The sequence below is a fragment of the Aspergillus pseudotamarii genome (genome assembly GCF_009193445.1).
Source record: "Aspergillus pseudotamarii strain CBS 117625 unplaced genomic scaffold BDV38scaffold_76, whole genome shotgun sequence".
NCBI lineage: Eukaryota > Fungi > Ascomycota > Eurotiomycetes > Eurotiales > Aspergillaceae > Aspergillus > Aspergillus pseudotamarii.
This window is the reverse complement of record NW_022475090.1, coordinates 146,023-172,376: the sequence shown is the minus strand read 5'-3', so window position 1 is coordinate 172,376 and position 26,354 is coordinate 146,023. Positions and strand designations below refer to the sequence as shown.

Genomic DNA, 26,354 nt, shown 5'->3' with positions numbered 1-26,354 from the left:
AATTTTTAATTAAAAATATACTTTTTTTCTATATATAATTAATAAATAGAATTTTTTAATACTGTTAATAGAGTATTTTTATAATCAGTTAAAATAGTTAGATTAATTCTAAATTAACTATAGTTAATCTAGCTTACTATCTACTATATTAAATAAGAATTAATAATTTTAGTACTAAGTATAGTTAATCTAAATTAACTATCTAATTTTTAACTTAATTATAATTAGATATAAAAATTCTATTAACCTAGTTATAATCTAGTAGTTAGGTATAACTGACCCTATTAACCTAACCTAACCTGGCCAAACACCAGTCTAACTGCCATGTAGAGCCGGTCTGGATACAAGCACTTCATCGCCGGTGTCAACAACTATTCTCCTACCACCGGGACATTCGTCCTTCGGCCGATTTCCTTTGCCTTTTCCGTGATCCCTCGGGATGAGCACAACAGCCTGCCAGGCACTCTCATCATGTGGATTGGCGTCGAGGGAGGCAAAAACAACGGCAAACGACAGAGCAAACAGGACATGTTTACTTTCCGGCCAGACACCAATGCAAACCCCATTCCACAGGGATCCTCGGCCAGTATCATCTTCAGCCATGACTTGATAGTCAACAAGTTCTTCAGAGTACGTTCAGCCTATCTGGCAGTGATATCCAGACTAACAGACAATAGCCATCTCTGAGTGCTGGGTTTAGTAACCTGAAGCCCACCTCTACCAAAGGCACACCGGGAATGAACTTCACCGGAAATCTGATATCTGAAGAAGTGAAGATCGACGAGGTGAGGAGCGCAGGAAACACATTCAGCCATGATGCACTCTCCTTCTCCCCCAGTGAGCCAGCTGCAACCATCACCGTTCACCCGGATGTGGCAACCCCGAATGCGGATCCAGTCAAGATCTCATACACAAGCAAGGAATACAGCATGGATTGGGGAAAATTGAAAATTAATCTTGGCCCGGGGATTCCTATAGAATCAATGACCCCGGGCGACTATACTAGCAAGGGAACTGTCAAGCCTACCTTTAAGTGGAACGCCTATGGAAAATGGGAGGGTGGATCGTTAACCACTCATAATAATCTTCTTAATCTCAACTTCACCTCGGATAAACTGTGGACAGTCACTTATCGGGGATCGGGGGTCGACAACTGGTTCACGGGGGAAACAACCAGTGTCCCTGTTGATTTTACCAATAAATCAGTCCCTGCGCCTGCAATCAAGATGGAGATGAAGGCGTTGGACTACTTTCTGGCGACGAATCTGCTGTTCCCGGGCAAACAGGTGTTCAAGGCGCATCCTGTGGCTGATGGCGATACGACCAAGGGACTGGCTGTTCCAAGGGATTTGATCTTGACGGGGGAGGTGAAAACGGTATAGAATTAGATATATCGGATATACAGATTTTACATACTTCAGAGCTCTGCTCATACCACCTTATGTATATGGATGAATCTGGGTGTGATAAACGGGTGGGCTTTAGAAGAACTGGCTGGTCTCCGCTTGGGACATCACCAATATAAGTAGCCATATTTGATCGGGACTAAAGATATCAAATCCTTCCAGCTTATACTTAAGATAGGAGGATTTTATTTTAAGTATTTTAGGAATCAACTGATACTCAGATCTTCGAAGACTTTATTAAAAAGTTTCTTTACTATTGTAGAACATAGTCTGAGCTAAAATCCGTTTGTTTATAGATAATACCTCTATTTATTACTCTAGAACGATAGGGAAAATACATCTATAAACAGATATTAAATTGATTTATTTACTTCTATATTACCCCGAGCTGAATTAAATTAAGAAGTTCTTTGTTAAGCTTAAAATATTTATTAAATATTGCTGGTATATCTACACAGACAACTCTGAACAGGGTTTTAGTATAAGAGAGAGATTCAGGGCAATTCTTAACTACCTGTAAGAGATATTGCCAGGGCCCGATATTCCACAAGACAAAGGTTATGTAATTCGGGATTAACAATCCAGAATGCCCTGGGGTCACCTATATAGTATACCGCCGTTACATTATTATCTATTTGCAGAACTGTCAATTTCAAACTGCCCTACAAATGTAATGAACATAGATAAAAATAAACAGATTAAAGATTTGTAAATACAAGGCTTTAATCTATCTACAAATAAAGAGGTGAGGATATTTAAATATTGTTGGGTAGTCAAGGATTGCCCTGAATCCGTCCCTTATAATTATAGTAGCACCGGAAGTCAAGCCCATATAAGCAGATAATATTCAAAGACTTCTGATACATATTACAGCCAAGCGACGGCTACTCCATGCGAACTTCTAACAATACAATTTCCCTGGCCATCCTTTAATGATCCAGCCTCCTCCCCCAACCAAAACCTTCTTAGAGGAGGTTGTTGATGATGTCCATGAGCTTCTGGTTGTCCTCAGCGCTGAGGTTGACGTACTCAAGACAAGCAGAGCCACATGGGATGGGGGTTCCCTGCTCAGTAAACACGGTAGCGAGGTTCATGCACTCGGGGGCGACGTTCTCAATTCGCATGGCTAGTGATAATCAGTAATCCCGTTTTCAGTCTTCAGAGACGTAGGAGCACGTACAAGAAGTGGAGGTCTGAGTGACAGTCACGGTTCTGCCGACGTTGGCGTCGTGGCACATTTGGATATTGTAGTCAGGGACACCTGGCCAGGACTGGCGCTTGAATAGAGCCTCGCCGTTGAGCTCAGCACGCTTAACGTTGCCGTTAAGACCAATGTAGAGCAGGTTGCCGGCAAGAGGAGCAGCGAGGCCGGTAATGACTAGAGCGGCGACGGGAGGTGCAGGGCAGGTGGGAAGAAGAGAAAGGGCGGCAACGGATATGCCGGCGATGATAGACTTAGTGTGCATTTTGATGGTTTGGTTGGGTACAGAAGAGAGAGAGGAGGGTGTAGAAGATTGGAGTGATTGACTGATGGAGAAGATTGCCTTGCTTGTTCTGGGTGTCTGATAGCCGGGTGTTGAGGACCCCTTTATACCTTCGTTGTCGACTCGATCACTATGCTTCAATACAAAGATGCGTCATTTTCTGGAAAGGAGATTCGAATCTATGCATACCAACATGTATTCGCTCGACTACGTGTGGGACAAGGTGCTCGTTCTCGTCTCAATTATTCCGTGGGCGGCATATTAAGGGTGGGGTGAGTGTCTGTTTGATATTACAATTGAGGGACGAGACCACAACCGACAGGGAAGATATCGAAAGCGGACCTAACTATTCCAAATATGGGACCAGCTCCGACTGAGACTACACACAATCGACCGTGCATGCGTTCTGGGTGGATTGAGGGTACCTGATCTTGAACGGCCCCCATTCACAACTCGCTTGCAACCTGGTGCTGGGGTAATTATGACTGTAGCAATCACTGCTCCTATATTTCCTATTTCGGTATATTTGAATCTCTGGACCCCAAGCGAGCGGGTCACACAATTATCCTAGGAGCAAGAGAGGAAAGCTGCTCCAGCCAAGAAGAGGTTTAGTATCTATTTTGCAACGTCCGTTTTCTCTCTGTACTCCAAGTTTGTCCAGTTGTTGTACTATTGCCAATTACAGCCACGCCAGCAGAGTTCAGAGATGAAGTTAAGACGCAACTACTCCGAGGCACTGCCCATTATCAAGATCCTAGGTACTGCCCTCATAGCCTGGAAGATTACATGTGTTGTCACCGGCACCGCATATCCCCTCATGGTAGTCTCCTCAGGATCAATGGAGCCGGCCTTCTACCGAGGGGACCTCATATTCCTGTGGAATCGGCAGGAGAGGATTCACGCCGGTGATATTCCCGTGGTGTGGTTCGATGGTCGTCCACTACCGATGGTCCATCGAGCGATTCATGTCTCCCAACAGGAAGTGAGTGGGGTTTCGCTCTCAAAGTATGTCCTCCGCTGTTGCTTTTTGTGCAGGTCCAAAGTGTACTAACAAGGACCAGGCAACTCATCTTGACTAAAGGCGATAATAATGCTGTCGATGATACCATGCTTTACCCAGAGGGTCAGGAGTTTGTCCACCGCGAGAATGTAGTGGGCTTAATTCGTGGCTATGTTCCTTATGTTGGGTGGATTAGTCTTTGGCTCAAGGAGAGCCCATTGATCTTGTATATAATCACGTTTGTGTTTGTTGTTCTTGGCGTGGTATCATAGGTCGCTCGGCTACAGAGATACCAAGACTTTATTCGCCTCCATTTTCACTAATTCTGTTGTGAAATCTCAGGGGGATGGGCGCAGGGAGCTATCGTATCGGCTACAGGCTCATCGGGTGCCTAATTAGGAGGTAGATGTCATCGGTGGAAACATCAGGAATCAACGTATCTCAACAAATTGAGTCTATTGCATTCCTAGCTATATTGCTGTATAGCCCTCAGGGTGCTCAACTATCTAAGGGCCCACAAGCTGAAAGGCTCCAACTAATATTCCTAAATGCCAAGCCGGCGGCGGAATATACCTAGCGTTTCCATAGCAAATTCAGACACATTGAGACAAACTGTTTTGGATATCGAGTCTTATGACAAGGCCATCGGAATCTCTCCGTTCTCGGCGGGGACTGCTTCTCGGCCTAGTCTAAGCTGGCCCCACTGTTCTAGCCACCAACGTCAGGGTTTGCTGTTTGTTCCAGCGTTGGCTCTGTTGGCTGGGCCCATCATGCCCCCTTGTTGTATGATACCAATGACCCCAATTTCCTACCCTTGGCTCTGGTAGTGCTGTGGTAATCAGATTACTTCAAAGCCAAATAAGATGACCCTCCTCCACCCGTCGTAAGAGAGGGTATGTGTTTATTTCCCCCCAAGATCCCTTCCACTGAGCCCCAACTGATCCAATACTTCCTGCTCAGACCCGATCAAACCCTATGGCATTAACACCAACAACCCTCAAACAGCCAATCGCCATTCGGCCGGAACACATTGCGTCCTGTCCCACGACCATCCGGGTCAAGCAACACAGTAAGAGCTGGTCCGGAGGTGACTTCACCATCTCGACCTGTGAAGGTAAAGCAGGCTCCGTTACTAAATTATTCTCCGTCCACGGTGATTTCGGATCATTGAGCCAGCGACGGCATTTTCGAGATTCCTCTGGTCTGCCCCTTTTCGAACTCCATCGTAAAAAGTCCGGTGTGACATGGTTTGTTCACCTGCCTGGTGACAAAAGCGATGCCGAGCCTATTGCCACAATCGCGACAAAATGGAGTGCTTTCAAAGACAAGTTTGACGTCCACATGAGGAATGCCGCTGCAGGCGGTGAGGACACAGTCATCGAAGTCCGCGGACAGGATATATGGAAAGTGAAGACGCATGTCTATAGCAATGGGGCACTGGTGATGATAGCAAAGCTTACGGACTTACTCTCGGTATATGTGCCGGGGAAACGCCCTGAATGGGAGTTGACGGTTGCAAAAGGGTTGGACCTCTCGCTGGTAGGTCCACTTTATATAATATCCCATATGATGAGCCTAACAGTACGTTCGTAGGCGTCGATTATTGGCGTGCTCCTGGCCACCTTGCTTAAGTACAGCAGTATGCCGTCGTCGTATTCTCCCAAGAGCCAGAAAGATAACGTTGTATCGGTAAAAGAATAAAGAGAGCAAGGTGCCGTGATCGACAGTGAAGTATATAGTTTATTGAGATCACAAGAGATCCTTGATTGTCAGATACAGTTGGCAGCGCTGGTAAATGTACATCCGATCATTGTCATTACTTCTATAATCTCTCTTGTAACGCAAATAATCAGAAATGGAATCTCATTTCCTCTCTCGGCCCCTCTGTTGAATAGATCGAACACTAACCTAACTTCCTACTTGCTTTCAATGTAGTGGATTCAACACATAGATGTAAGATTCATGTATTGCAGGAGTCTAGAGAGGATCTAGTGCAGGCTTCAGATAAATAAACGTAATACAGTTAATGGCAGAGACAATATTAAAGCTGTTAACGTCTTTCAGGTTCAACATCCTCACAGCTGAAGGCCTTAGATACTCACTAACTACATACACTGTTTATGGTTCGTCACCTGACGAACTAGGAGAGGTCTGCAGAGACATGGAAAAAGGTCTTACCCATACTAGACTTACTATTGATGGGAAAGACAGTCCGAGAAACGAAAAAGGTGTCATACTGTCGATTCACCATTTGGGTTTGGCCGATGCCGTCCCGACTAATGCGACCTTACGATTTCGGAGTTGTCGTCCCGGCAAATCAAACCCAACTGCGATCATTTCTTGACGCTCTGAATGTTTTGAGACATCACAGTATTGAATACGCGAGCTATGCGAGCCCGCTCTAACAAGTGATAGGCAAGACTTGGAAATGGACCAATGAACAAAATGCCGCATCCTAAATACTATAAACACCCATAAACACGATCCCGAAGCTAGATCGATTGTGAATATTATTAAGTGAGATAGCATACCAGTATTAGTTTCCATAATCTATATTATTTGAGTCCCCCTGAATTTCTACTACTTGTAATGTTTTTTCTTACCTAAATTTCCACTGCCTTGGATTTCTATCGCCTGTGGCTCTCTGTACGTATAATTTATAGCACTTAGAAGATTTCAATTATCTTAATAGATAAACGTTGTCATATGTGTGTTCTGACACCTTCATGGCACTGAGTTCCTTCACGAGTCCGGCTTCGTGGTGGCGAAGTCAGGACTCAATGGAATTTCCTCAGCTAGTGACCCACTTAATTCCAATGGAGACCACTGGGGTCCAATACTCTGCCCTTTGACAAGGCTGTGGACGCTAGTGGGGCCACCAATTCATAAATCAATAGCTAGTGCCCGGACTAAGCGCATCCGACACTAGGTAACTTCCTTGTTCCCGCACTAGTCTTAGCGTTTGCCTACACTCCTTTATAATCTGGCCATCGTTCATTTACCATGTCTCTAACTAGATGGGTTCTAATTTGAGCCGGTGGATACAACTAGAAATTTCTGCTAGTACCTCACATACCTGCTACCTTGCCTCGTAGGCAATAGTTAAGAAAGTCCGGCAGGCTGTGGGCAACTCCTTGCGCAGCGATAGAGCCATAAATACCTCCACATTCTTCAACTTCCAAGGCGTACACGTTGGGGTCGCAATAAAGTATGGTTTCATTAAGAACCATGCAGTTCAGCTACGGCGTTAGCTTCGGGTAAATGGATGTAGGCCTGCAAGCAATACGCTACGACCCAGTGCGACAACATCTAATGTTGACCCACAACGCGAAGGATCTAGTTATTGGGAGCTTGTCTCAGGACTATATGAACCTGCAATAACGTTCATCTGAAAGTTGGGGGCCATAACTAGGCGCATAGTTGCATTATTCCGGACCATGCTGGCTGTGATGGCCATAGGCCCTGGTTAAAGAGGTACACGTTTTCGGCTCCATTGCAGGATACGAGGCAAATTTCGGCCAATTGGTAGGAACGGAAGGAAATTTAGTTAGTGGAACAAAGAGTTAACTGCTATCGCAGACTTCTACATCCTACTGCTTGACTTCTTTCACCTGAGTCTCCCCGATCAATTTTGCAAACACCTCATGCTGTTTCTGAAGTCCCTCATCCCCCCAGCGTTTTTCGCTTTCTCAAGCATATTATTCTATGTTGCCATCCACCTCCCCTATAGAGGTCGACTGTATCTCTCGCCACTGCTGTTTGGCAGCGCGATCCTCTCACTGCATACGAGCCCCTACCTAACATGGCTCACCGGTATGAACGTGCTCTGGGCACTCTTCGCCTGCGTCTGGATCCAACATGCAGCGGCCGTCCTCTACTTTGACCAACTGAGAGTGCCCCAGACAACATCTCCATGGCTCGCGACATACAAGATCTGGAACGATCCACAGCGTCGTATGAGCACCGGACTCCCACCACGACACAAGCCCTCCATTTCGTCCCACAGTCGACTATGTTTCACATTCTGCCAACTCGCCAAGATCACCCTCTGCTGGGCCCTTCAGCTCTTCATCATTGGCCCCCTAGTTCCCCTTTATTTCAATTTCACCGCGCAAGACTTCGCTCCCTCTCGTAAAGTCTTCCTCCGCCGCCTCCTACCCCTCCACGACAACCATCCCCCCATCACACTCCGCGAGATCGAAATCCGCCTCTTCCTCTCCATCTACTGGATCTGGATCGCCTACCTCATGCTCGACCTCTGCAACGCCCTCCTCTCCATCCTCTTCAGTGTCATACTTCGCCTCGACACCCCCAATGAATGGCAACCCCTCTTCGGCAGCCCCCTTCAAGCATACAGCATCCGCCGCTTCTGGACGAAGTTCTGGCACCGCCTCACAGTCTCCTGCTGCGCTTCCTCCGGAACACAGGTCACCCGCCGTCTCATGGGCATGACACCCGGATGCCAAACCGAGAAGATCTTCGTCGCATTCTGGACGTTCTTGCTCTCCGGGCTGTGCCATGTGATTGCCGACTGGCAGGCGGGCGAGCCCTGTCATCCGCACGACGATCTGCTCTTCTTCGTGGCCAACTTCATGGCTAGTGCTTTAGAGCTGCTTGTGGTGCGCAGGCTGGAGCGCGTGAAGGGATGTCGTGCGGATGATGATAAGGATATTTGGTCGGTATTGCTGAAGACGATCAATGCGGTTTCGGGGTATGTTTGGGTTTTAGGGTTCTTTTTCTGGATCACTCCCAAGTGGCAGTATCCTAAACTGTATACAGTTTTGACGCAAGTTCAGGGATACTAGGGTTGGTGGTAGTCAGTAGTCAGTAGCATTATTGATGAACGGGGTCGGTGTGAGTCGGGTGATTTCACCGATCTCTGCCGTCAACAGGCGCTATTGATAAAAGAAAAAAAAAGGAAAAGAGCAACATATTATCAAGTCAAACCGTCAACACTGTATACTTCTTCACACACCAAAAAAATACAAGAGTCGGGAATTCCCCAGTAAATGCTCCGAGTCGGACACTAACTGCGTTGTCTTTGACCTGGCAGCCCCCCAAGGTGAATACCAAATTAGGGCTTCGCACTTTGTGCCACCGCAATCAGTGCCCTAGGTGTGCGTAATTTCCCTCACTAAAGCTGCGATCATATCACAGAATAGGCAAGCACGTTTATCCGCCAATCAGAGTCACTTTCATTTGCGATTGACTTAAGATATATTCTTGCCCCATGTCGGTGGCGGCATGCTTTGTATATTACAACGATGCTTGGCTTCTTCCACTAGAATGCGATTGATTGGCTAGAAGCCATAAACCTTTCCACAAAATCGAAGTTCTGGACAATGTAAAATATTACCAAACTCTCTAATACCAAGACACTACATCTTAGCCTAAGTCAGTCAAATTAATCTATTTAAAAAAACTCTGCTGTAATATTTACTATCTATAATAATTTAAATACTTAATTTAGCTCTAAATATATTTATAATTTTTATAATATTTTAATATTTATTATTATTTTTTAAAAAAAATTATATCTTTAGATACTATAGCTCTTAAATTTAGAAATTTATAACAGTGAATAACTCAGCTCGCCGTCTCAGATAACAGTACCCCGCTGTAATCGAGGCGCCGGGGACCCGACAGCCCACAAAACTATATATATTAGAATTGCGCGGAGAATTTAGATCCTCAAGTGATTTGTTCTCTTTTATCTTATATACAATCTTTCTAGTAATCTTGACGCTAATGCGTGGTTTAATGCAAAACGCCAAGGTTTCAGTCAGAAATCTTTATTGTCCGAAACTTCGATTCAGTCCGCCGTAATTACGGCCCCATCGGTCACCTGCACTGACTACTAGTCGATAACAGAATAAATTCAAGGGAAACCCAAGCCCGCTGGGGGCGAGACACAGTATTTACCGAGTAGATCCTATGTGCTACAACCTCCCCACAACAGCTCAATCACGGTAAGTCCTCACGTCAACACTCAAGCCCATAACAAAACTCCACAAGGAAAATAATTCTTTAACTAATTCCATACTTTCAGTATAATCATTACCACCACTTCACTCTATAGGTTGGGTTTTTTCCGTGGCCCAAGCAGGAAGGCAAACATTTAGGGTTAATTCAGAAGAGAGTACCATGCTAGACTGGCTCCGCAAACTCTTCGGCGCCGACAACGCTGCCCTAGACCGGAGGGACCAGCAGCGTCGAAGTCGGAAGCGAAGCAAACAGATGCGCGCTCGTGAACAAGAACTGCGCAGACAGAACCAGAAGCAGGAGTTAAAAGGCGGGAAGCGCAGAACACCGTTCTTTTGGGGGTCGCCAGGTGTTACTACCCCTGTCCATCAGACAAGGATATTTGAATGATTGAAGGCGTTTACTCTTGTTTGCTGTTTTTTTCTTTTTAAAAAAAATCATTTTTTTTTTGGTTATGTATTTGTTATTGAATGTAATAAGTGTACTCGATTGTTCGAAAAGATATTACTCTCAGCGCCTGAGTCCAGCTTCACTGGAATGCACCACGATAACATCCAATCATACTCGGCTGCTATGGAAGAGGGCCTAGTCAACAAGACAGCGGCGGCACTCCAGGCCGGCACCACAGCAGGCCTTAGGCTGAGAGACCTGGTGCAGCAGGAAGTATTCCAAAAGCAATTTCCTGCGATACAGCGGCAGATCTCGAACCTCCAGACTGCGTTTATTACAGCTGAGAATGAGTTCACACAGGATGCACGCCGCCTCCTGCCCAAACTGCGAGACGGCAACACAGACGAGAACGCGATGATCACCGAACTTCGAGCGGCTGTCGCCCTCTTTGAGCAGCGTGCTAAGCTTGCAGAACGGTTTATCATCAACAAATGCAAAGAGGCTAATGTGCTTCGCACAACCGTCGCGACGCTGCTGGACTCCAACTTCGAGAATCACCTCGGTGGGATTAAGGCGCAGTCTTTGGTCGGCGGCGGAGTCCCCAGACTGCTGTTATCTTTCGGGGGTCGGTCGATTGGGCGTGCCAAGCACCCATTCCAAGCGAAAGTCGAGTCTCGAGCTTCCAAATTTGATACTAGTGATGCTAAAAAGGAGGGGAGCGAATCCGAAGAGGATTCGGACGATGAGGATGAAGAGTGGTTTGAAGACCAAGAAACCGTCACGAGGATACAGCAGTCTTGTGCGGACCTCCGTAAGCAGCGCTTGCTGACAGCTTCAGGCGTTACCGTCGCTTTTGGGGTGGCAGGTATTGACAAGGCGTATGTTATGAAAAACGAGAAGAAAAAAGCGACCAAAGTTGGCGAAATTGTGTTAGACAGCCAGGGAAAGCTTGTCCTGGTACCTGGAAGGCTCGCCAAACCCCCCACGGCTCCAACGCTGACCGTTCAAGGCCAAACTATCACTGTGGCTTGGCTTCAGGAGCGCGACGAAGCCGACGAAAAGGTGATCCCAACGACCGGTTTCACCATCAAGTACTGCCGTCGACTCAACCCCGACAAGGACGGCGTATTCCCCCGGGCAAGCGAGAACGAGGTCGCGGCCGAGGTCAGCTGCAACGCCTCCAACACCAAGGTAGTACTTGGCCCGCGGTCGGATGACTTCCTGTCGTGGGCCGCACGGGAAAGCTGCCATCAGTGGCTTCTGAGATGAGTGATTTTTTTAATCGGAACAAGGACACACTCTCGAAATCGAAGCCGGGAAGCACACCATGGGACCTGTACACTCCCGATAATGGCAACAGCAAGAAGACACTCTTTCTGGGTCTCACCCAAATAGCCCAGCGTGAATGCACAGATCAACGATTCCAAAACCAAGTTGCTGTCCGTATCGTTGACGTCGCACCTGAGTTCAAGCCCGAGATCAAAGCTGCACCCATTGAAGACTCAGATAATACTGTGGTGGCTGTTTTTGCAGGAACTAGTGGCCACGGCAAAAGCACCGAAATCAACGCCTTCATCTCATATCTGCTCGGTCAACATATTGACGACCCGGCACGCATCCTGGTCATCGACGACCGTGGAGCCAAACAGTCTGATTCAGTGACCCAGATTATGACTTGCTTCTGTATCTGACCACTCTCGTCTATTTTCCGGGGCAAGACCCTCCTTATGGTCGACACGCCCGGCTATGGCGACTCTCGGGGTATCGAGCGTGACCACTTCGTTACGGCAGCAATGTCCGAGTTCTTTGAGACAGTTAACCATGTTAGCGCTATTATCTTTATCTGCTGTGCCAATGAGGTGTGTACTATACTGCTTGAACTTGTGTCGACTTATGTTTTCTCACTCTTCGCCAAGGATATCCGCAGCTGTCTGTGCACTGTCTATACCTTCAGCGACACCGGGGCGCCACTTGCTCGGGGTGCCCTGAGCAAGCTCGGATGGCCAGTTGAAAACGGCGAGATCTCTGTCAATAATATTGCATTCAACATCAATTTGGATGGGGGGCAGAACGATGTGGTGATCCGCGAGGTTTGGCTCCAGCCGAACCCGAATAGGGACAGTGGTCATGGTCGGTCCATTCAGATCCTGGATCCCCGGGATCGGAGCATCGCGCCCCGAAAGCGTGATGGCAAAGGTAATGTCAGCGCTTCCCGTGTGCTTCCAGAGAATAATTGACCAAGCGGCGTACATAAGCGCACCGGTCGTGACACCCGCAGAGGCGGTAAACGTGCGAAGGTCAAACTGGATGGTTCGCTTGAGAGCGTTGAACGGCGCAGTTTCCGTTGTGAGCAGCGTTGCAGCAGCGTTCCGAAGGTACCCGGACCAGAAGTCTGCGGCAATGTTCTCATCCAATCTCTGGGAATGACGGACGAGGATGTTGAAGGGGGGTCTGACCACTAAGGGCTGATTGTGGTAGACAGCTGCTGCATCTTGGAAGAGGAATTTGGAGGACCAGAAGTCAAAGAGGGCTTGGTGCATGGTGACGATGAGGATCTCGCCGTTGATAATGGCGGCTCGGATCGGAGGTTGCCCGAGATCCATATCCTGGGATGTATTGTGCGATACATAGTCTTCGATCGAGATGTCGCATATCATCTGCCAGGGGAGCTGGAATTGCCGGTTCACGGCCTGCAGGAAGGCTGTGCCGTTCTCGAGGAAGCTCGTTCTATAGATGGGGTTCGCGTTGATGGCTTTTTGGAAAGACTGCTGCAGCCTGGGTATCTCGTATCCCTTAATGTTGAAGGCTCGGTGATACACGTATCCGCCGTTACTTCGGTGCGCGGAAATGATCCCCTCCTGGAAGGGGGTAGCGTGGTATGCGTCCTCGTATATTGTTGGGTCAACGTCTGGTCCGCCCTTGATGAGGCTATACGGGGCTGGCGGCTCTTGATCAGTTTGCGCTATCACCTCGTACTTGAGAGAGGCGGCTGCAGTGGCCAGGGAATCCGCTCGAAGAAGGTCTCCCAGTTCGGCGACATAATTAAACGGCAATAACTCGGAGACGACAAGCAGCGCCTTGAGTGAATCTCCCCCGAGGTTCAGGAAAGACTGGTTGGCTGTAGTCAGAGACTAAAGCTATTAAAATAGTGGTTTATTGGATTGGCTGACGACACGGCCTCTTGTAGATCATCAGGTCACCCGAATTAAGTGCTGGGCCTTATGTTTCCAGACCCCATACGTGGCCTGATCTCCCTGGGGATCCATAGCGTAGCGTATATCGGCTGTGGTCTGTAAAGCTCCACTGTCTGCGTACCTCTACTTCATCGGCATACCCGATAGCATCGGCAAGCTGCCGAGTACCACAACCACCTCAGGAGCTAACCGAACCAACGATTTCAAGGTCCCCTACCTCGGCCCATCCCGTCAAGATTCTCGGGTGGGACTCGCTGCTCTACTACGAGATTGTCCGTGCGCCTGTAGAGGCTCGAATTTATTTTGGGACAACACCAACTGTGCCAGCGAGGCCAGGCGGGGGCAATCCAAGTGTTTCGATTACCACGCATACTGATTAAGATATTTTTTATCTTTCCGGTTCATAGCAGGGTCGTGGCTTCTAAATCTTTATGCTCACCGCGATGTGGCGCATAGGCCTCATCACCACGACAAATTACAGTCTCCATAAAAAAATATATATCTCTCAAAACACAAGGGCAATATAGATTTGAAGGGACCCTAGACAAAATGAACAATAAAAATTCATAACAATATGCAAAAAAGCCCAAACATGGCTCTGTATTTTGTATTGTACGTTTTTACCTCGAAAGCTGCTGCTGTAAGGGGCTAGAGCCCATTAGCCTACTCGGGCCCTCAGCCCTCGTGTTTCATGTCCTGAGTAAACTTGAGAAATGCCATCCCCCAGATGGAATACATCCAGGAGTTCTCCTCGCCTGCCATATAATTAGTATATTGATTAGTACACTCTATCATGTGACCTCTTCCCCCCCTTCTTTCGCGATCGTCTCATCGCTCTTTTCTCTTCTCTTTCCTCCTCGACGATTCCTTTTGTATCCACCCTTGTTATTCGGTTATAGAGGTTTAGCCCTTGATAGCTGCAACGCAATGTTTCATACCCTTTATTAAAGCAACATGAATACCTTGACTAATCGAGGCCCATCATTGCTCTTCCTTAGTATCATTCAATCCCTTGCAGCTTTCAATATCTGCATTCACGTATGGACACCTGTATGTGGAAACCACATATGGTCAGTGGGGTTACTATCAGTCGATTATGGTGTCACTCCATAGCAGTATCTTCCACCTTTTGGTGAACTTTTGGACAAATAAATAGGTGCCCTATCATGAATAAACTAAGACGTGTCCCTCAAATAATAGGCAATAATTCCTCCTGTAATACAAGATAAGATGCGGCAGAATAGCTATGCTTTTTGGTTTTCATGCTGCGCTCCAAACATATAAGATCACAGCGACTTTTGTCCGAATAGTGACAACCACATGCATCATTTTATCTTATGTAACTGCATGTACGGCTTTTTCTAATTTTGCTCTGGGATTGCAGAAATTGTCGAAAGAACATAGCGTGTACAATGTGTCAGTATTTTTTTTTGTTGTGCTGAACTTTTCGGACATAGCTGAAGGCTAGCCTAGCTGGGGACGGGGATTCAGAATAGTGTCGCCAGTGTAAATATCTCATCAAGCCGAGTTCCAATTGGTCAGTCGGAAACAACCAACTACTATTTGATGTGCTAATGTATCGTTCGCCTGTATAGCAAAATCGAGAGCTGAGCACAGAATCTGCTGGGGTTTGACGATTGCAGTGGATGGAAGCGCCTCCTAAAAATCATCAGTTGTAGATCTGTAACTTTCGGGACAATTCCAAAACATATCTAACTTCTTTAGAACCTTGGTCTTTTTACTCCAAGATATCTCTGTATAATCTAAATTGCCTGAGACTCGAAAGCTTCATTTTTGATGTTTCCGTTGGGCAAAATCGGCGGCACGTGCAGGTATCCCTTCAACTATGTATAGCTCGCGAACACTGAGAAATTAGCTGCATGACGGGAATTAAGTGAGAACACAAGTTAACAGTTTTCTTGGGGCAAGGCTTCGCCTATAATTGCCGCCATCCCATCATCCCACCATCCCGACATCCCACCATCCCGACATCCCACCATCCCACCATCACATGATCCCATTGGTTGATCTGACGAGACGGAGAACTTAACTGCTCTTGGCCACAGAAGAAGGATTATTCACCTTAAGGCCTTGATTTGACGAAGAATTACATACATTTGCTAACTGCTTATTTTAATGTCAGTAGTCACTAGCCCCCACTGATTGCGGTATCCCATCACCCCCATCCCATTCCATCTCATACCACCGTTTCACTTCCATGACGTGGTTTACATTGCCCTGATGGGGCCGGGCTAGCCACGGGAGGCAATAAGCCCTAACTCTTCGGTCATCCCATCGGCATCCCACCCGCTATCCCATCTGCGCCGATCATCATGTCGTTCCCCACTCGTTCCCAACTTGACTGACATCTTGCCGTTCACTGTCAACTCGTGGGAGACTAGATTTTGGCGCTATACAGCCTTTCCATTTTCTCAAGCCAAAACTAAGAAAATCATAAGTTTATTTTCCCGCCATGAGTACCCGCGCGTCTTTTCAATGTCACTTCCCGGGTTGTGGATTAAGCTATCGACGGAAGGAACATGTCACCCGACATGCGCGACGACATTTTCAGTCGGACTCATTTGAATGTCCGTTTTGCGATCGACATTTTGCCCGGAAGTAAGTCTGTTCAGTTCACCAAACACGGAATTGGAATTGGAGGCTTCGAATATGGCCATTGCCACATGGATCGCATGTGTACTGAAAGGATGGACTTTGAAGGAATCTCGGCAGATGATGACCTGGATCATGAATGGTGCTAAGTACAGAATAGTGATACGCTCCGTCAGCATGTCCGCACCCATCACGAGGATAAAGAGCTTCAACCAGGTCGCACACTTCGAGCGTGCAATCACTGCTACTCGCGAAAGTCCAAATGTGACGGAAAGACTCCATGCGGAGCGTGTGTGCGGCGAGGGATTGATTGCTCCTTTGGGTGCTCGATTCGGGGCCGCCAAGTTCAACAACCCAGTCTCGCCGTTAGTCCAACCGCCAGACTTTTAGTTGATTCCACCCATTTGGCCCCCATACACAACTTGGACGCAATTGAAAAAAGCCCCTCTAGAGCGTTAATTTATATCCAGGTGTTCTTCGAGAAGTTTCACTCCACATGGCCATTTCTGCACCGCGCAACCTTCGATCCGGACCATGAGCCCGCTCTTCTCTGTCAATCCGTCATGATGATGGGGTTATGGTTGACCGGTCAAGAGGATGCCCGGATTGCAGCGACGGATCTGCACTCGAAACTCCTTGTGTCTATCCATCAACAGCGAGTGAGTTTGCCTTGGGACTTGATACTGCCACATCCCCCATTCAATCCCGCCACACCTCCGCTCAGATTATGAACACTCTTCACTCGTGCCTCGCGAACACGTACAAGCAGGCCTTCTGCAACTGCGAACCAGGCTCTAAATTAGCCTTAGAGATCTAGTTTGCAGATGCTTAACGGCGTGTTGAAGGGTCTGGGTTGGGGCGTGGGAGGAGGGGAATGTCGCGGTGGTAAGTCCTCGTATCTTCTTCCCTGCTTCCATATTCCGCCACTCACTAACCGTTGGCAGGATAAATGGGAAGCACCAAGCCAGCACAACGCAGAACCCCCCTCCCCCTGGCCCATGGCAACATATCAAGGAATCCTGCTCCAAATCATTTTCGCCCTCCTTAAAGATAATCAAGGTCTAAACCTGCAGCTAACTCACGAACTCCCCACCCTCCCCTTGCAGCTCCTAAAAGCCCTCGTCCGCACCTGCCTCAAGCGTAAAATGTTCTTCTACCCCTCGATGGTCGCCCAGTTCGAAAACACCCTGCCCGACGTTTACATTTGGGTGGGTGTTGAGGAAGTCAAGCGCTTCGCCCTTTCACTGTACAAAGTCTGTCGATCCTGCCGGGTCCCTGACACCGGTGCATCTTCGCAGGGCCGGAGTTTGCTCTCTCTAGCGAATTTGCAATTCGCGCTTCCCGATAGCGATGAACTCTGGCATGCGAGCTCGGACTTGGCCTCGCGGCTGGCGGAGGATCGGAGCGCGTATTGCGAGAGAAATTCAGGCGCGAGGTGGATTAGCCAGACGGCGAGAGTGCTACAGCCTGATGGGGGGTTTTGTTGGTTCTGATTTCTTGGTTCCGTTCTTGTTAAGGGGATATATATGACTCATTAGCAGCAGATGAAGTTAGCGAGTTGTATATTGAATCCTGTAGAATAGGGATTGGATCCCGCCACGCCCACTCTGCGCATGCCATCCCCTAAAAGGTCCCCCGACCAGACGTTTAAGTGGCTTAATAACCTGTCTGCTATTCTGGGGGCTGTTTCAGGATAGTTTATTTGGGGGGTCTGCGTAGGGTCATATCACCTGATTGAGCGATCATTTGACTAGATTCGTTTATCAATTCAGCCGATGAAAGCTTTTCATGAGGGCTATGATAGAGAAGAGGGTATGGCAGTATCCAGTCCGTCATTATACAGTATATGTATTGAACATAATTTTTATTCTGAGATCACCGAGGTGGATCACGCTTCGACAAGACATGAAATACACCAATGCAATATGCAACTGTTGATTGAATGGATCAAGCATATGTGTTACACCGAGATAGGCAGGCGGTTGTATTCTAGCTTACTGTTCAAAGATGGGACGGTGTTAGAAGGCAGACTATCTTAGTAGAGTAACTGAATATACAGTAATAGCTGCGTGGTTAGCAAGATCAGGAGACGGCCATCAGTAAATATCATTACTGGGAACTGAAAGTCACTAATTAATTGATAATGTAGCTAATTCAAGTAGTTAGTCGCTTTTCATATGTAGTTCTAGCACAACAATTAATCGATTTTTACTACATGACCAAAACCTACTGGAGGTGTCAGGAGGTGATGGAAAGGCCTCTAGTAGGCCAGCTGTTATGTGGGCAGACTAACTAGGCAGCTAGAGTATCCCCAGCCCGCCATTCCCCCCATTTGGCGACCGTGAAGCTTCCCGACGTCTAAAGCAAGCAATTTCCTATAACTCCAGAAGCATATTCTTTGCTTCTAGCAGGCGTATCTCTCTGTGTTTGTACACGTATCTTAAGGCGATATATGGAATAAAAGCTTCTTACATTACATCCTTTCATGCTTCTCTAACTTTTTCAAACTCTCCGACAGCTTCCCTGGGTGTAGTAGGTCTTCTCTATATAGTCTTTCTTACTACAATACAAATCCGTAGGCATTGCTTTTAAAGCTGGTTCTACCATAGAGTGTGAAACAGAAGTATCGGTTAGATATCGATATTCAGTGTGTTTAGCATGCTTTTGAAAAGGATATCGTTCTCCTCGCTTAGTGCTACAGTAGTAAATGTGTCAAACTGTGGACTGCCGAGGTTGTAGGCAGCAGAATAGTAGAGAATAATCCAGAAATAGTTTACTATTTTAAGCATATAGTGAAGGGTAGGTCCAAGTACACCCAACGCCTGTCTTGCGCCAAGGGGAAAGTAATCGAAGGGAAATGACTGTCGCTGGATGATATTCGAAACTCCTATGCGAAGCCTCCTATCTATGAACATACTGGCTCCAGGATCACCCCAACAAGATCATTGCGTGAATCCCAACGCATGATACATTACATTACACTCCTACCTTGCCTGCTTGACTCACTACCCGAGTAGTAGATTGCGCACATAGCAACCGCATTACAATATTTTTAAGTCTCGAGATTCTTGTTCTATCTTACAATATAAGCTTTAATACGGCCGCTTGCAAAATATCAAGTAGCAGGTATGAATTATAGTCTTTACAACTAGTCTATCTATATGCTCTCCTCTGCGTAGAAACTCCCAAAGTTATAAATGTTCTTGTATAGTGTATCATCCAACGGTGCACTTAAGACAATCATAATGGTAAACTTATACTTTTAATATATGTATTTAACCTCATCTTTAGTAATATCCTATATTGAGATCTCGTAGGCACTATAAGTATATAGCTTTGATTTAATATAAAGACTCTATAAGCACCAGCTCTTTAAGGCTAACTAGAATATATATAGAAGCTGTAATTATGGTAGCAGGTTACAAAACGCGTAGGAGATAGAAATAGTCTCTAGTTTAGCAACAATAAATATAGCCATGTTCCGAAACCTTTAAAAGCCTCTGTGCTCAGACACTGTAGAAATACTGACTGTAGGGATAGACAAAGACATCGAAACAGAACTTCGTAATCAAGAAGATTAATGATTCTTGACTAGATAGAGGTAGTCTAGTGGGCAAGCTGTTATATAGGCAGAATATCTCGGTGGCTAGAATTCCAGCAACTACCTATGAGGATCTTCTCATTGTTTGTTAGATATATATTTTCTATTTCTGAGGGTTCAATTTTGTTCCTTTTGACCCATTCCAATAATATTGCGGGTTGGGGATATTCGTCAGGCTATTGTCATTTTCTTCCTTAGTACCCTCTTTCTGTTCGTATTTCTCTCCATTTCTAATCTTAACTGTTCTGTACATGACTACAGATGTCCACCGCCAATCATCTAAATTGCAAGCCCAACCACATCCTCAAAGTACGCCGTAAGTACATCCCCATGCCTCTTGGGTGCAGCAACAGACTTCAATCGTTTATGTGCTTCGCAGTCATGATCATAGAAGTTCATATCGTCCATATTGCGAAAGGTCGTCTTGACGGCCAGCGTGTAGCCTTTCGTTCGCGCGTCAGGCAGTGTGCGACCCGCTTGGACTGACACAATGTAAGGCTCTGAGTTCTATCAGCAGTATAAAAGTTAATATTTGACTTGTAGGAGCGGTGGAGAGAAGAAGATGAGTAAGGTGTACCTTTTTTGCTTCTTGAGCAAGAGTGCGATATTCGGCGAGGAGAATGTCGACGTCGTCTGGTTTGGGAATGTTGAAGAGTGTGATGCGGTGGATGGTCATGACGAATAAATATGATTTTGGAAGGGGAAGCAGACGAGGATGAATGGGGTCGAATATGTTGTTACTTGGATTTAAAAGTGTACGATAAGTGTCTCGTAGATGGTAGCAAATGGGGAAAACAGAGTGTGATTCTATAAATGCATGGACCTGACAAGCATTAGGGGGGACACCCTCGCGGGTAGAACTAGACACGGTATCCAAAACGGAGTTAGGATATTCACGAGCCCTGTCTATCGTCTCCTTCGCTAGATAGACTGAAACACAACCTATGGCGACACGTTTTCATTCCCCTTCCGAAAGAAGCATCGTGATAGATACGGCTTCCTTAGCTTTCCACAGCTCATTCTGCTAAAATAGTGCCCAAGAGATTCCCTTCCAACACTGGATTCGACAATGTCTTGATTTGGAGGTTGCTGACCTTTGCGCCAACGGTAGCTTAAGTATATGAAGTGGAGACGCTAAATCAGTGCTTATCACCGTCCAGAACGCCAAGGACAGGAAGACAGCCTAATGTCCTGCCCCGATGGGATAGCGAAATAGCTGATCTGCTTTTTCCCGTTGGGATGAGGTGACCCGGGCGTTGGTCCGGGCGACACTGAAGGATTCTACCTCGATCTTGGTATTCCAGTAGGTATCCCATTCGGCATCCCAGTCGGCATCCCAGTCGGCATCCCAGTCGGCATCCCAGTCGGCATCCCAGTCGGCATCCCAGTCGGTATCCCATAGCATCCCAGAATGTGGATCTGAACTAGGTTGGGGTTGCACCGGCAAACAGGGGGATATGATCATAATTTTCTCCTGGAATAAGCGGGCCTGAGGAGAAAGGGTGGTTGGTTGATCTTCTGTCATCCTTTTTCATCCCATGGAGCCTTCATTAGTCACGACCCAGAATGATTTCAGATCTCTTACTTCGTTCAGTTGGAGTGATCTGACTGGATTTGCTGTTCCAATGTTTCTTTAGGATTAAAATAAATAACCGGTCAGGCCAGAATGTTTCGGTAAGTCAACATCAACTTAACTTTCCTTTACTAAAAAACTAAGAGTCTGTACATCAATACCCTCGATTAACTAGCACAGCACAGCACCTCCACCACAATGGCAGACAGTATGAAAGATGTCGAGAAACTCGGGGCCGCCGACGCCTTGACGGATTCACAAACCCCAAGCTCGAGCTCACAAATTAGTAAGGGTCGCGAATCATCAGTCGAGGAGCCGCAGAAGGAAGTGAGGACGATCACTGGCTTTAAGGTATGTATCCAACTCCAGCTGAACTACCCACACTACCATGGGGACGGTAGATGCTAACCTACCAACAATAGTGGATCCTAGTTGTAACTGCTATCCTGTCCAGCCATATGCTTTTTGCGCTTGACAATACCATTGTGGCTAACATTCAACCTGTATTTATTCCTGTTCGGTATATCTATCTCTAGTACATCTAACCATCATGAACTACAGGCTATTCTCAACCAGTTCCAAGAAGCCGACCAGATTTCCTGGCTTTCAGTGGGGTATGATTTTGGCTGTCCTACAAAATATTTTAGAAGATAGTTTAGCTAAGGCTTCGCAGATTCTCCCTTACCTCCTCCGCACTGGTGCTGCCTTGGTCTAAGGCCTACGCAACCTACAATGCCAAATGGCTCTATGTTGGTGTATGCTAAAGAATACCTGATTATAAAGCAGTATCAATGTTTAAGTATTGCTAACTCGAGTACTAGTGTGTTATTCTTTTCATGGCAGGCTCGGCTCTTTGTGGTGCTGCCCCAAACATGAACGGGATGATTGTCGGACGAGCTATGGCTGGCGCTGGAGTAAGCTTAAATGCCTGTATAAACGCATAGGCCTCTGGATATTAACTTAACCTAGGGAAGTGGTATGTACTTCGGCGTCTTGACCCAGCTGTCTGTGAATACAACCGTATCTGAACGTCCATTCTACATTGGTTTGACGTAAGTAACACGGCGAAATCTCAAGCTCTATATTGATACTCACGGTAATGTTTCTCGTCTAGTGCCGTTTCGTGGGGTATCGGAACTGTCACCGGCCCAGCGATTGGAGGAGCCTTCGCCGAAAGCACCGCGACTTGGCGTTGGGTATGGCTGCAAATCGCCCGCTTCAAGAAGTCCACCCATGCTAATACTGTTAGGCCTTCTACATCAACCTGGTTGTTGGAGCAGTGTTTTCCCCAGTCTACGCATTTCTTTTGCCCTCCTTCGAGCCCATGCCCAATGCAACCCCGAAAGAGAAAGCTAGGAATATCGACTGGGTCGGCATTGTCTTGTTTGTCGGTGCGTTGGCTACGTTAATTATGGCTATCGACTTTGGCGGAGTGGAATGGAGATGGGGCAGCGGTTCGTCCATTGCACTGTTCGTGGTGTCCGGCGTTCTGTTCGTTGTCTTTAGTGTTCAGCAGACTTTCTACATCCTCTGCAACGAGGAAAACAGACTGTTCCCGATCCATTTCCTTAAGAGGCGTTCACTACTACTTCTGTTTATCCTTAACAGTGAGTATAAACGTATAAAATACTCCAACCTCTTGGCGATGCTAATAAAGTTCTAGCCTGTGCCAGCAGTGGATTGTTTATTTCAGTGTACTATATTCCCCTGTTCTTCCAATTTACTCAGGTAAGATAGCAACCCTGGTTCCCAAGATATTATACTTATACCGTGCAGGGTGATACTGCAGTCCACTCCTCGCTGCGCATTCTACCCTTTGTAATGGTGCTTATCTTCGCCATCATTGCAAACGGCCACATGCTGTCCAAATTCGGTTATTACCTTCCATGGTACCTCCTTGGTTCTATTTTCGAACTCGTCGCCGCTGCATTAATGTGTAAGCTAAGATGCTCAATTATCGCAATACTCATCCCAACGCTGACCTCTTTAGACACTGTTAAAAAAGATACCTCTGCCAGCACTATCTACGGATACACCTCTCTTATGGCCCTTGGTGTTGGCGCATTTAATCAAGCAGGATATAGCGTTGTCCAGGCTAAAGTTAAGAAGACTGAGATCCCATGGGCCCTTGGCTTTATGATGGTTTGTAAGTAGTCCGCATTGTTTATTTAGTAAACAAGACTAACAAGAATAGCTCAACTGGGAGGCATCGTCTTAGCACTTGGTATGGCCGGCGCTATCTTCGTGAACAAAGCAACTACGGGCCTAATCAACCTGCTTCCGAACGCCGATACCACAGACATTAAGAACACAATTGGCGGAACTGCAAGTGGATTCTTCAGCACGTTGACTAAGTCAGAGCAGTCCGCGGCGTTAGATGTTATTGTCGATGCTATTGACTATGTGTAAGTTTTATTTGTAGTTTGCTAACCTTAAATGTCTATCGCTAACTTTTACCACAGTTATATCCTGCTTATTGTTGCCGGTGGCATAGGTGTTCTTCTCTCGGTGTTCTTGAAGGTTTGTTCGGCAGTGCGACATATTTTTATAATCGGCGCTGACACTGTAATTTAGCGCGAGAAACTCTTCATGGAGGTGGCTGCTGGTGGTGCTTAATCTATTGGATATATTAGTTGCATACGTCCTTGTAAAACCTTGGTGGCAAACGGAATCCAGGATATGTCAGTGAGAAGGAAAAGTTGAAGATATAATAATCGTGGAGGACCAGACACTAAGAAAGTTTTCCACGGGATTTACAACTTTCATGTATTGATTTATCGTTCCCATCTCGTAAAATTATAGGGTCGGGTTGATTTCTGTTTGATTATTTGGGGGCTCTGAAGTGATTGTATTCAGAAGTATATTCTGCCCAATCACTCTATAAGGAGTATTGGGTATATATATTCATATAAAGTCCCAATATAGACTAGCTTTATTCTAATACCCCCCCTCAGGCTCAAAACATCTCTTGACCCTGGAAATATAAAACTATTCCCAAGCATTAATTTTATCTATCTTGATCTCCTGAGTCGTTCTTGTACCCAGAGATATTAACTAGCCCAAGTTACTTCACAAACAGCTTGAACTTCTGCCTAGGAAGCGCCTTGGTGAGGCCATCTGCCAACATCTTGTTGGTGGGGTAATATTTAACTTGAATTCTTCCTAACTCTGCCTCTTGCCTTAGCCAATAATTATACTTGTCCACATGACGAAGCCGTGTTTGCAACTAATTAATCTCCTTATTAACTAGTTAAATTATCTATATCTTATTACATAGAATATACACATGTTGGTTACTGTCTAGATATAATTATAAATCCTTTAGAAGTCTTTTTATAAATATCCCTTATCTAGCTCCTTAAACCAATGCTACTAACTCTACTTTAGTTATAAATATTATCACAGTTACTTGGTTATTTACTCTCCATCCCACGGTGCCTCCAAATAGCTAAATAATATGTCCTTGTGAACTTTTTTATTCTTGTTATCTGCGAAGGATGCATTACTATATAGCCGCAGAGCTAAATTCCGAATCCTTTATAGATACTAAAGAACCTGATATGCTGCTTTATAGTGTTCTGGGCTTGGATTGGTAAGGATTGGTGGTGACAAAGACCATATCCAGACAAGTAACAACTGCAGTATATGTTAAGGGTCCAATCTTTTATTATATTAGTAACTACGCCTCACGGGAGATGAGGAATTTGAGCCAGGAGCCTTGCTTAGAAGTGTACTTCACGGTCGAAGACGAATTCCATGGATCTTTTGGGTATGGTTCTTGAAATGAGGCACGCTGGATGGGACAAAACCATCATTACTTATGCCATATAATCCACATCTAGACCTCGCCATGACCCTCAACCCGACCCTCAGTATCTGAATCCGATTTTATTCGACCTCCACCGCCTCCTTCTATCCCTGATGCCCTTCAGCATGTAGGCCCAGACCGAACAAAAGCATATATGCTCTATAAATTTAATACAAAGAGATAAAAAATAGTAAATTGAAGATTTGTAAATACAAGCCCAGATACTATCTATTGATAGAAAGAAAAACATATATAAGTATTGTTAGGTGGTTAAGAATTGCCCTGAACCTGTCCCTTATATAACCCAGCTATAACCTAGCGGTTAGGTATAACTGACCCCATTAACCTAACCCAACCTGGCCAAACACCAGTCTAATTTTAGAGATAATCTTTCTGGATTTCCAGGCTTATAATCTGATAAAAGGACCTGGGGGCTTAATTTGTTGATTAGATTGATTATATTGCTTGGTTCTATTAATATAACTGTGGGAAATTGTTTAGGAAGAACAACAGCGCTAGACCTAACTAGGCAGCGTCAACATATATTGAAATGTATTCACTATTGAATAGGTTGCCGATGCTAAGTACAAACTGTGGCCAAAGTAAAATGAAGTTAGGCTTCTGACTCTTTTTAAGAGTGGTGGCTGATATCGGAGTTTTGGTTGACAGGAGTACTAGGTATACCTAAACTATCTATTTGTACTCTCCTTTATAAGAATTGTCTTTAAAAAAAAGCAATATGTCTATCCTTGATACTTTCTATAATTGTCCTTGGCAGTACAAGGACGAGAAATACAATGTTACTTTGGGTTCAGACCAAGACCAGACCGCGGAACTTCCGATATTTCTGATAGATTTCGATTGTTAAGGAAGTTTATTGGATAAATTTCTGCTAGAGAATTTAGAAGGGCTGGACCCTTAACAGTATAACTATCCATACCTTTAAATACTTGGCAAAGATGTTCCTTGTCTTCTTCGGTATCACGTAAAGAAGTACCAGAAAGTGCCTGGCTGATCTGCTGCGGGCTCAGTGGTACAAAATTAAGAACCGTGCCCGATTTGTTGAAGTGTCTCAGCACCCTGTCATCACCCAAGTAAATAAAGTCTGTCGGATTTATACTTTCGAAGAAAAATACCAAATCTCTCCAGAATAGTTTCTCTATCTAGACTAGATATCAGAGGATATGCAATATAGTAAAATACGTCAAAGGGGCACTCACCGGTGCAGCTGCACATATAGTAGTAGCAGTGGCAAGAAGGGCAACAAAGATTTGTTTGATCGAGAGGCGCATTGTGATTGCGA

General features: G+C 45.9%; 9 protein-coding genes across 9 annotated transcripts; 6 read left to right on the top strand and 3 right to left on the bottom strand.

Moving 5' to 3' along the window:
- Window positions 1–471: 471 nt before the first annotated feature.
- Window positions 472–1,382, top strand: BDV38DRAFT_287432 (uncharacterized protein; the record flags this gene model as incomplete). Its single annotated transcript, XM_032060870.1, has 2 exons — window positions 472–630; window positions 678–1,382. 2 exons carry the CDS (start codon window positions 472–474, stop codon window positions 1,380–1,382), a joined length of 864 nt encoding a protein of 287 aa, XP_031908899.1.
- Window positions 1,383–2,371: 989 nt separating this feature from the next.
- BDV38DRAFT_287431 (uncharacterized protein) lies at window positions 2,372–2,872 on the bottom strand (the record flags this gene model as incomplete). The annotated part of the gene is made up of 2 exons (XM_032060869.1): window positions 2,372–2,532; window positions 2,587–2,872. 2 exons carry the CDS (start codon window positions 2,870–2,872, stop codon window positions 2,372–2,374), a joined length of 447 nt encoding a protein of 148 aa, XP_031908898.1.
- Window positions 2,873–3,596: 724 nt separating this feature from the next.
- Window positions 3,597–4,162, top strand: BDV38DRAFT_274837 (S26 family signal peptidase; the record flags this gene model as incomplete). The annotated part of the gene is made up of 2 exons (XM_032057913.1): window positions 3,597–3,895; window positions 3,952–4,162. 2 exons carry the CDS (start codon window positions 3,597–3,599, stop codon window positions 4,160–4,162), a joined length of 510 nt encoding a protein of 169 aa, XP_031908897.1.
- A 703-nt stretch (window positions 4,163–4,865) lies between these two features.
- On the top strand, window positions 4,866–8,695 carry BDV38DRAFT_287429 (uncharacterized protein; the record flags this gene model as incomplete). Its single annotated transcript, XM_032060867.1, has 3 exons — window positions 4,866–5,429; window positions 5,484–5,529; window positions 7,470–8,695. 3 exons carry the CDS (start codon window positions 4,866–4,868, stop codon window positions 8,693–8,695), a joined length of 1,836 nt encoding a protein of 611 aa, XP_031908896.1.
- Window positions 8,696–10,034: 1,339 nt separating this feature from the next.
- BDV38DRAFT_287428 (uncharacterized protein) lies at window positions 10,035–11,953 on the top strand (the record flags this gene model as incomplete). Its single annotated transcript, XM_032060866.1, has 3 exons — window positions 10,035–10,235; window positions 10,353–11,453; window positions 11,555–11,953. 3 exons carry the CDS (start codon window positions 10,035–10,037, stop codon window positions 11,951–11,953), a joined length of 1,701 nt encoding a protein of 566 aa, XP_031908895.1.
- Window positions 11,954–12,163: 210 nt separating this feature from the next.
- Window positions 12,164–13,528, bottom strand: BDV38DRAFT_287427 (condensation domain-containing protein; the record flags this gene model as incomplete). The annotated part of the gene is made up of 2 exons (XM_032060865.1): window positions 12,164–13,393; window positions 13,463–13,528. The coding sequence occupies 2 exons, from the start codon at window positions 13,526–13,528 to the stop codon at window positions 12,164–12,166; spliced, it is 1,296 nt and encodes a 431-aa protein (XP_031908894.1).
- A 1,913-nt stretch (window positions 13,529–15,441) lies between these two features.
- Window positions 15,442–17,703, top strand: BDV38DRAFT_200541 (Zn(II)2Cys6 transcription factor). The gene is made up of 4 exons (XM_032052444.1): window positions 15,442–16,075; window positions 16,230–16,434; window positions 16,540–16,728; window positions 17,014–17,703. Exons 1-4 carry the CDS (start codon window positions 15,930–15,932, stop codon window positions 17,560–17,562), a joined length of 1,089 nt encoding a protein of 362 aa, XP_031908893.1. The 5' UTR covers window positions 15,442–15,929; the 3' UTR covers window positions 17,563–17,703.
- A 2,246-nt stretch (window positions 17,704–19,949) lies between these two features.
- On the bottom strand, window positions 19,950–20,346 carry BDV38DRAFT_274833 (Dabb family protein; the record flags this gene model as incomplete). Its single annotated transcript, XM_032057912.1, has 2 exons — window positions 19,950–20,177; window positions 20,248–20,346. The coding sequence occupies 2 exons, from the start codon at window positions 20,344–20,346 to the stop codon at window positions 19,950–19,952; spliced, it is 327 nt and encodes a 108-aa protein (XP_031908892.1).
- Window positions 20,347–21,441: 1,095 nt separating this feature from the next.
- On the top strand, window positions 21,442–23,859 carry BDV38DRAFT_287423 (major facilitator superfamily domain-containing protein; the record flags this gene model as incomplete). The annotated part of the gene is made up of 14 exons (XM_032060864.1): window positions 21,442–21,594; window positions 21,666–21,746; window positions 21,805–21,857; window positions 21,917–21,998; window positions 22,065–22,157; window positions 22,213–22,295; window positions 22,358–22,439; window positions 22,493–22,850; window positions 22,907–22,971; window positions 23,020–23,179; window positions 23,234–23,389; window positions 23,438–23,648; window positions 23,706–23,763; window positions 23,818–23,859. The coding sequence occupies 14 exons, from the start codon at window positions 21,442–21,444 to the stop codon at window positions 23,857–23,859; spliced, it is 1,677 nt and encodes a 558-aa protein (XP_031908891.1).
- Between the last annotated feature and the right edge of the window lie 2,495 nt (window positions 23,860–26,354).

Coding starts and splice junctions, on each gene's coding strand:
- BDV38DRAFT_200541 (XM_032052444.1), top strand. CDS start 15,930: ATGAGTACCCGCGCGTCTTTTCAATGTCACTTCCCGGGTTGTGGATTA. Junction 16,435..16,539: donor TTCAACAACCCAGTCTCGCC/GTTAGTCCAACC, acceptor ATTTATATCCAG/GTGTTCTTCGAGAAGTTTCA. Junction 16,729..17,013: donor TGTCTATCCATCAACAGCGA/GTGAGTTTGCCT, acceptor AACCGTTGGCAG/GATAAATGGGAAGCACCAAG.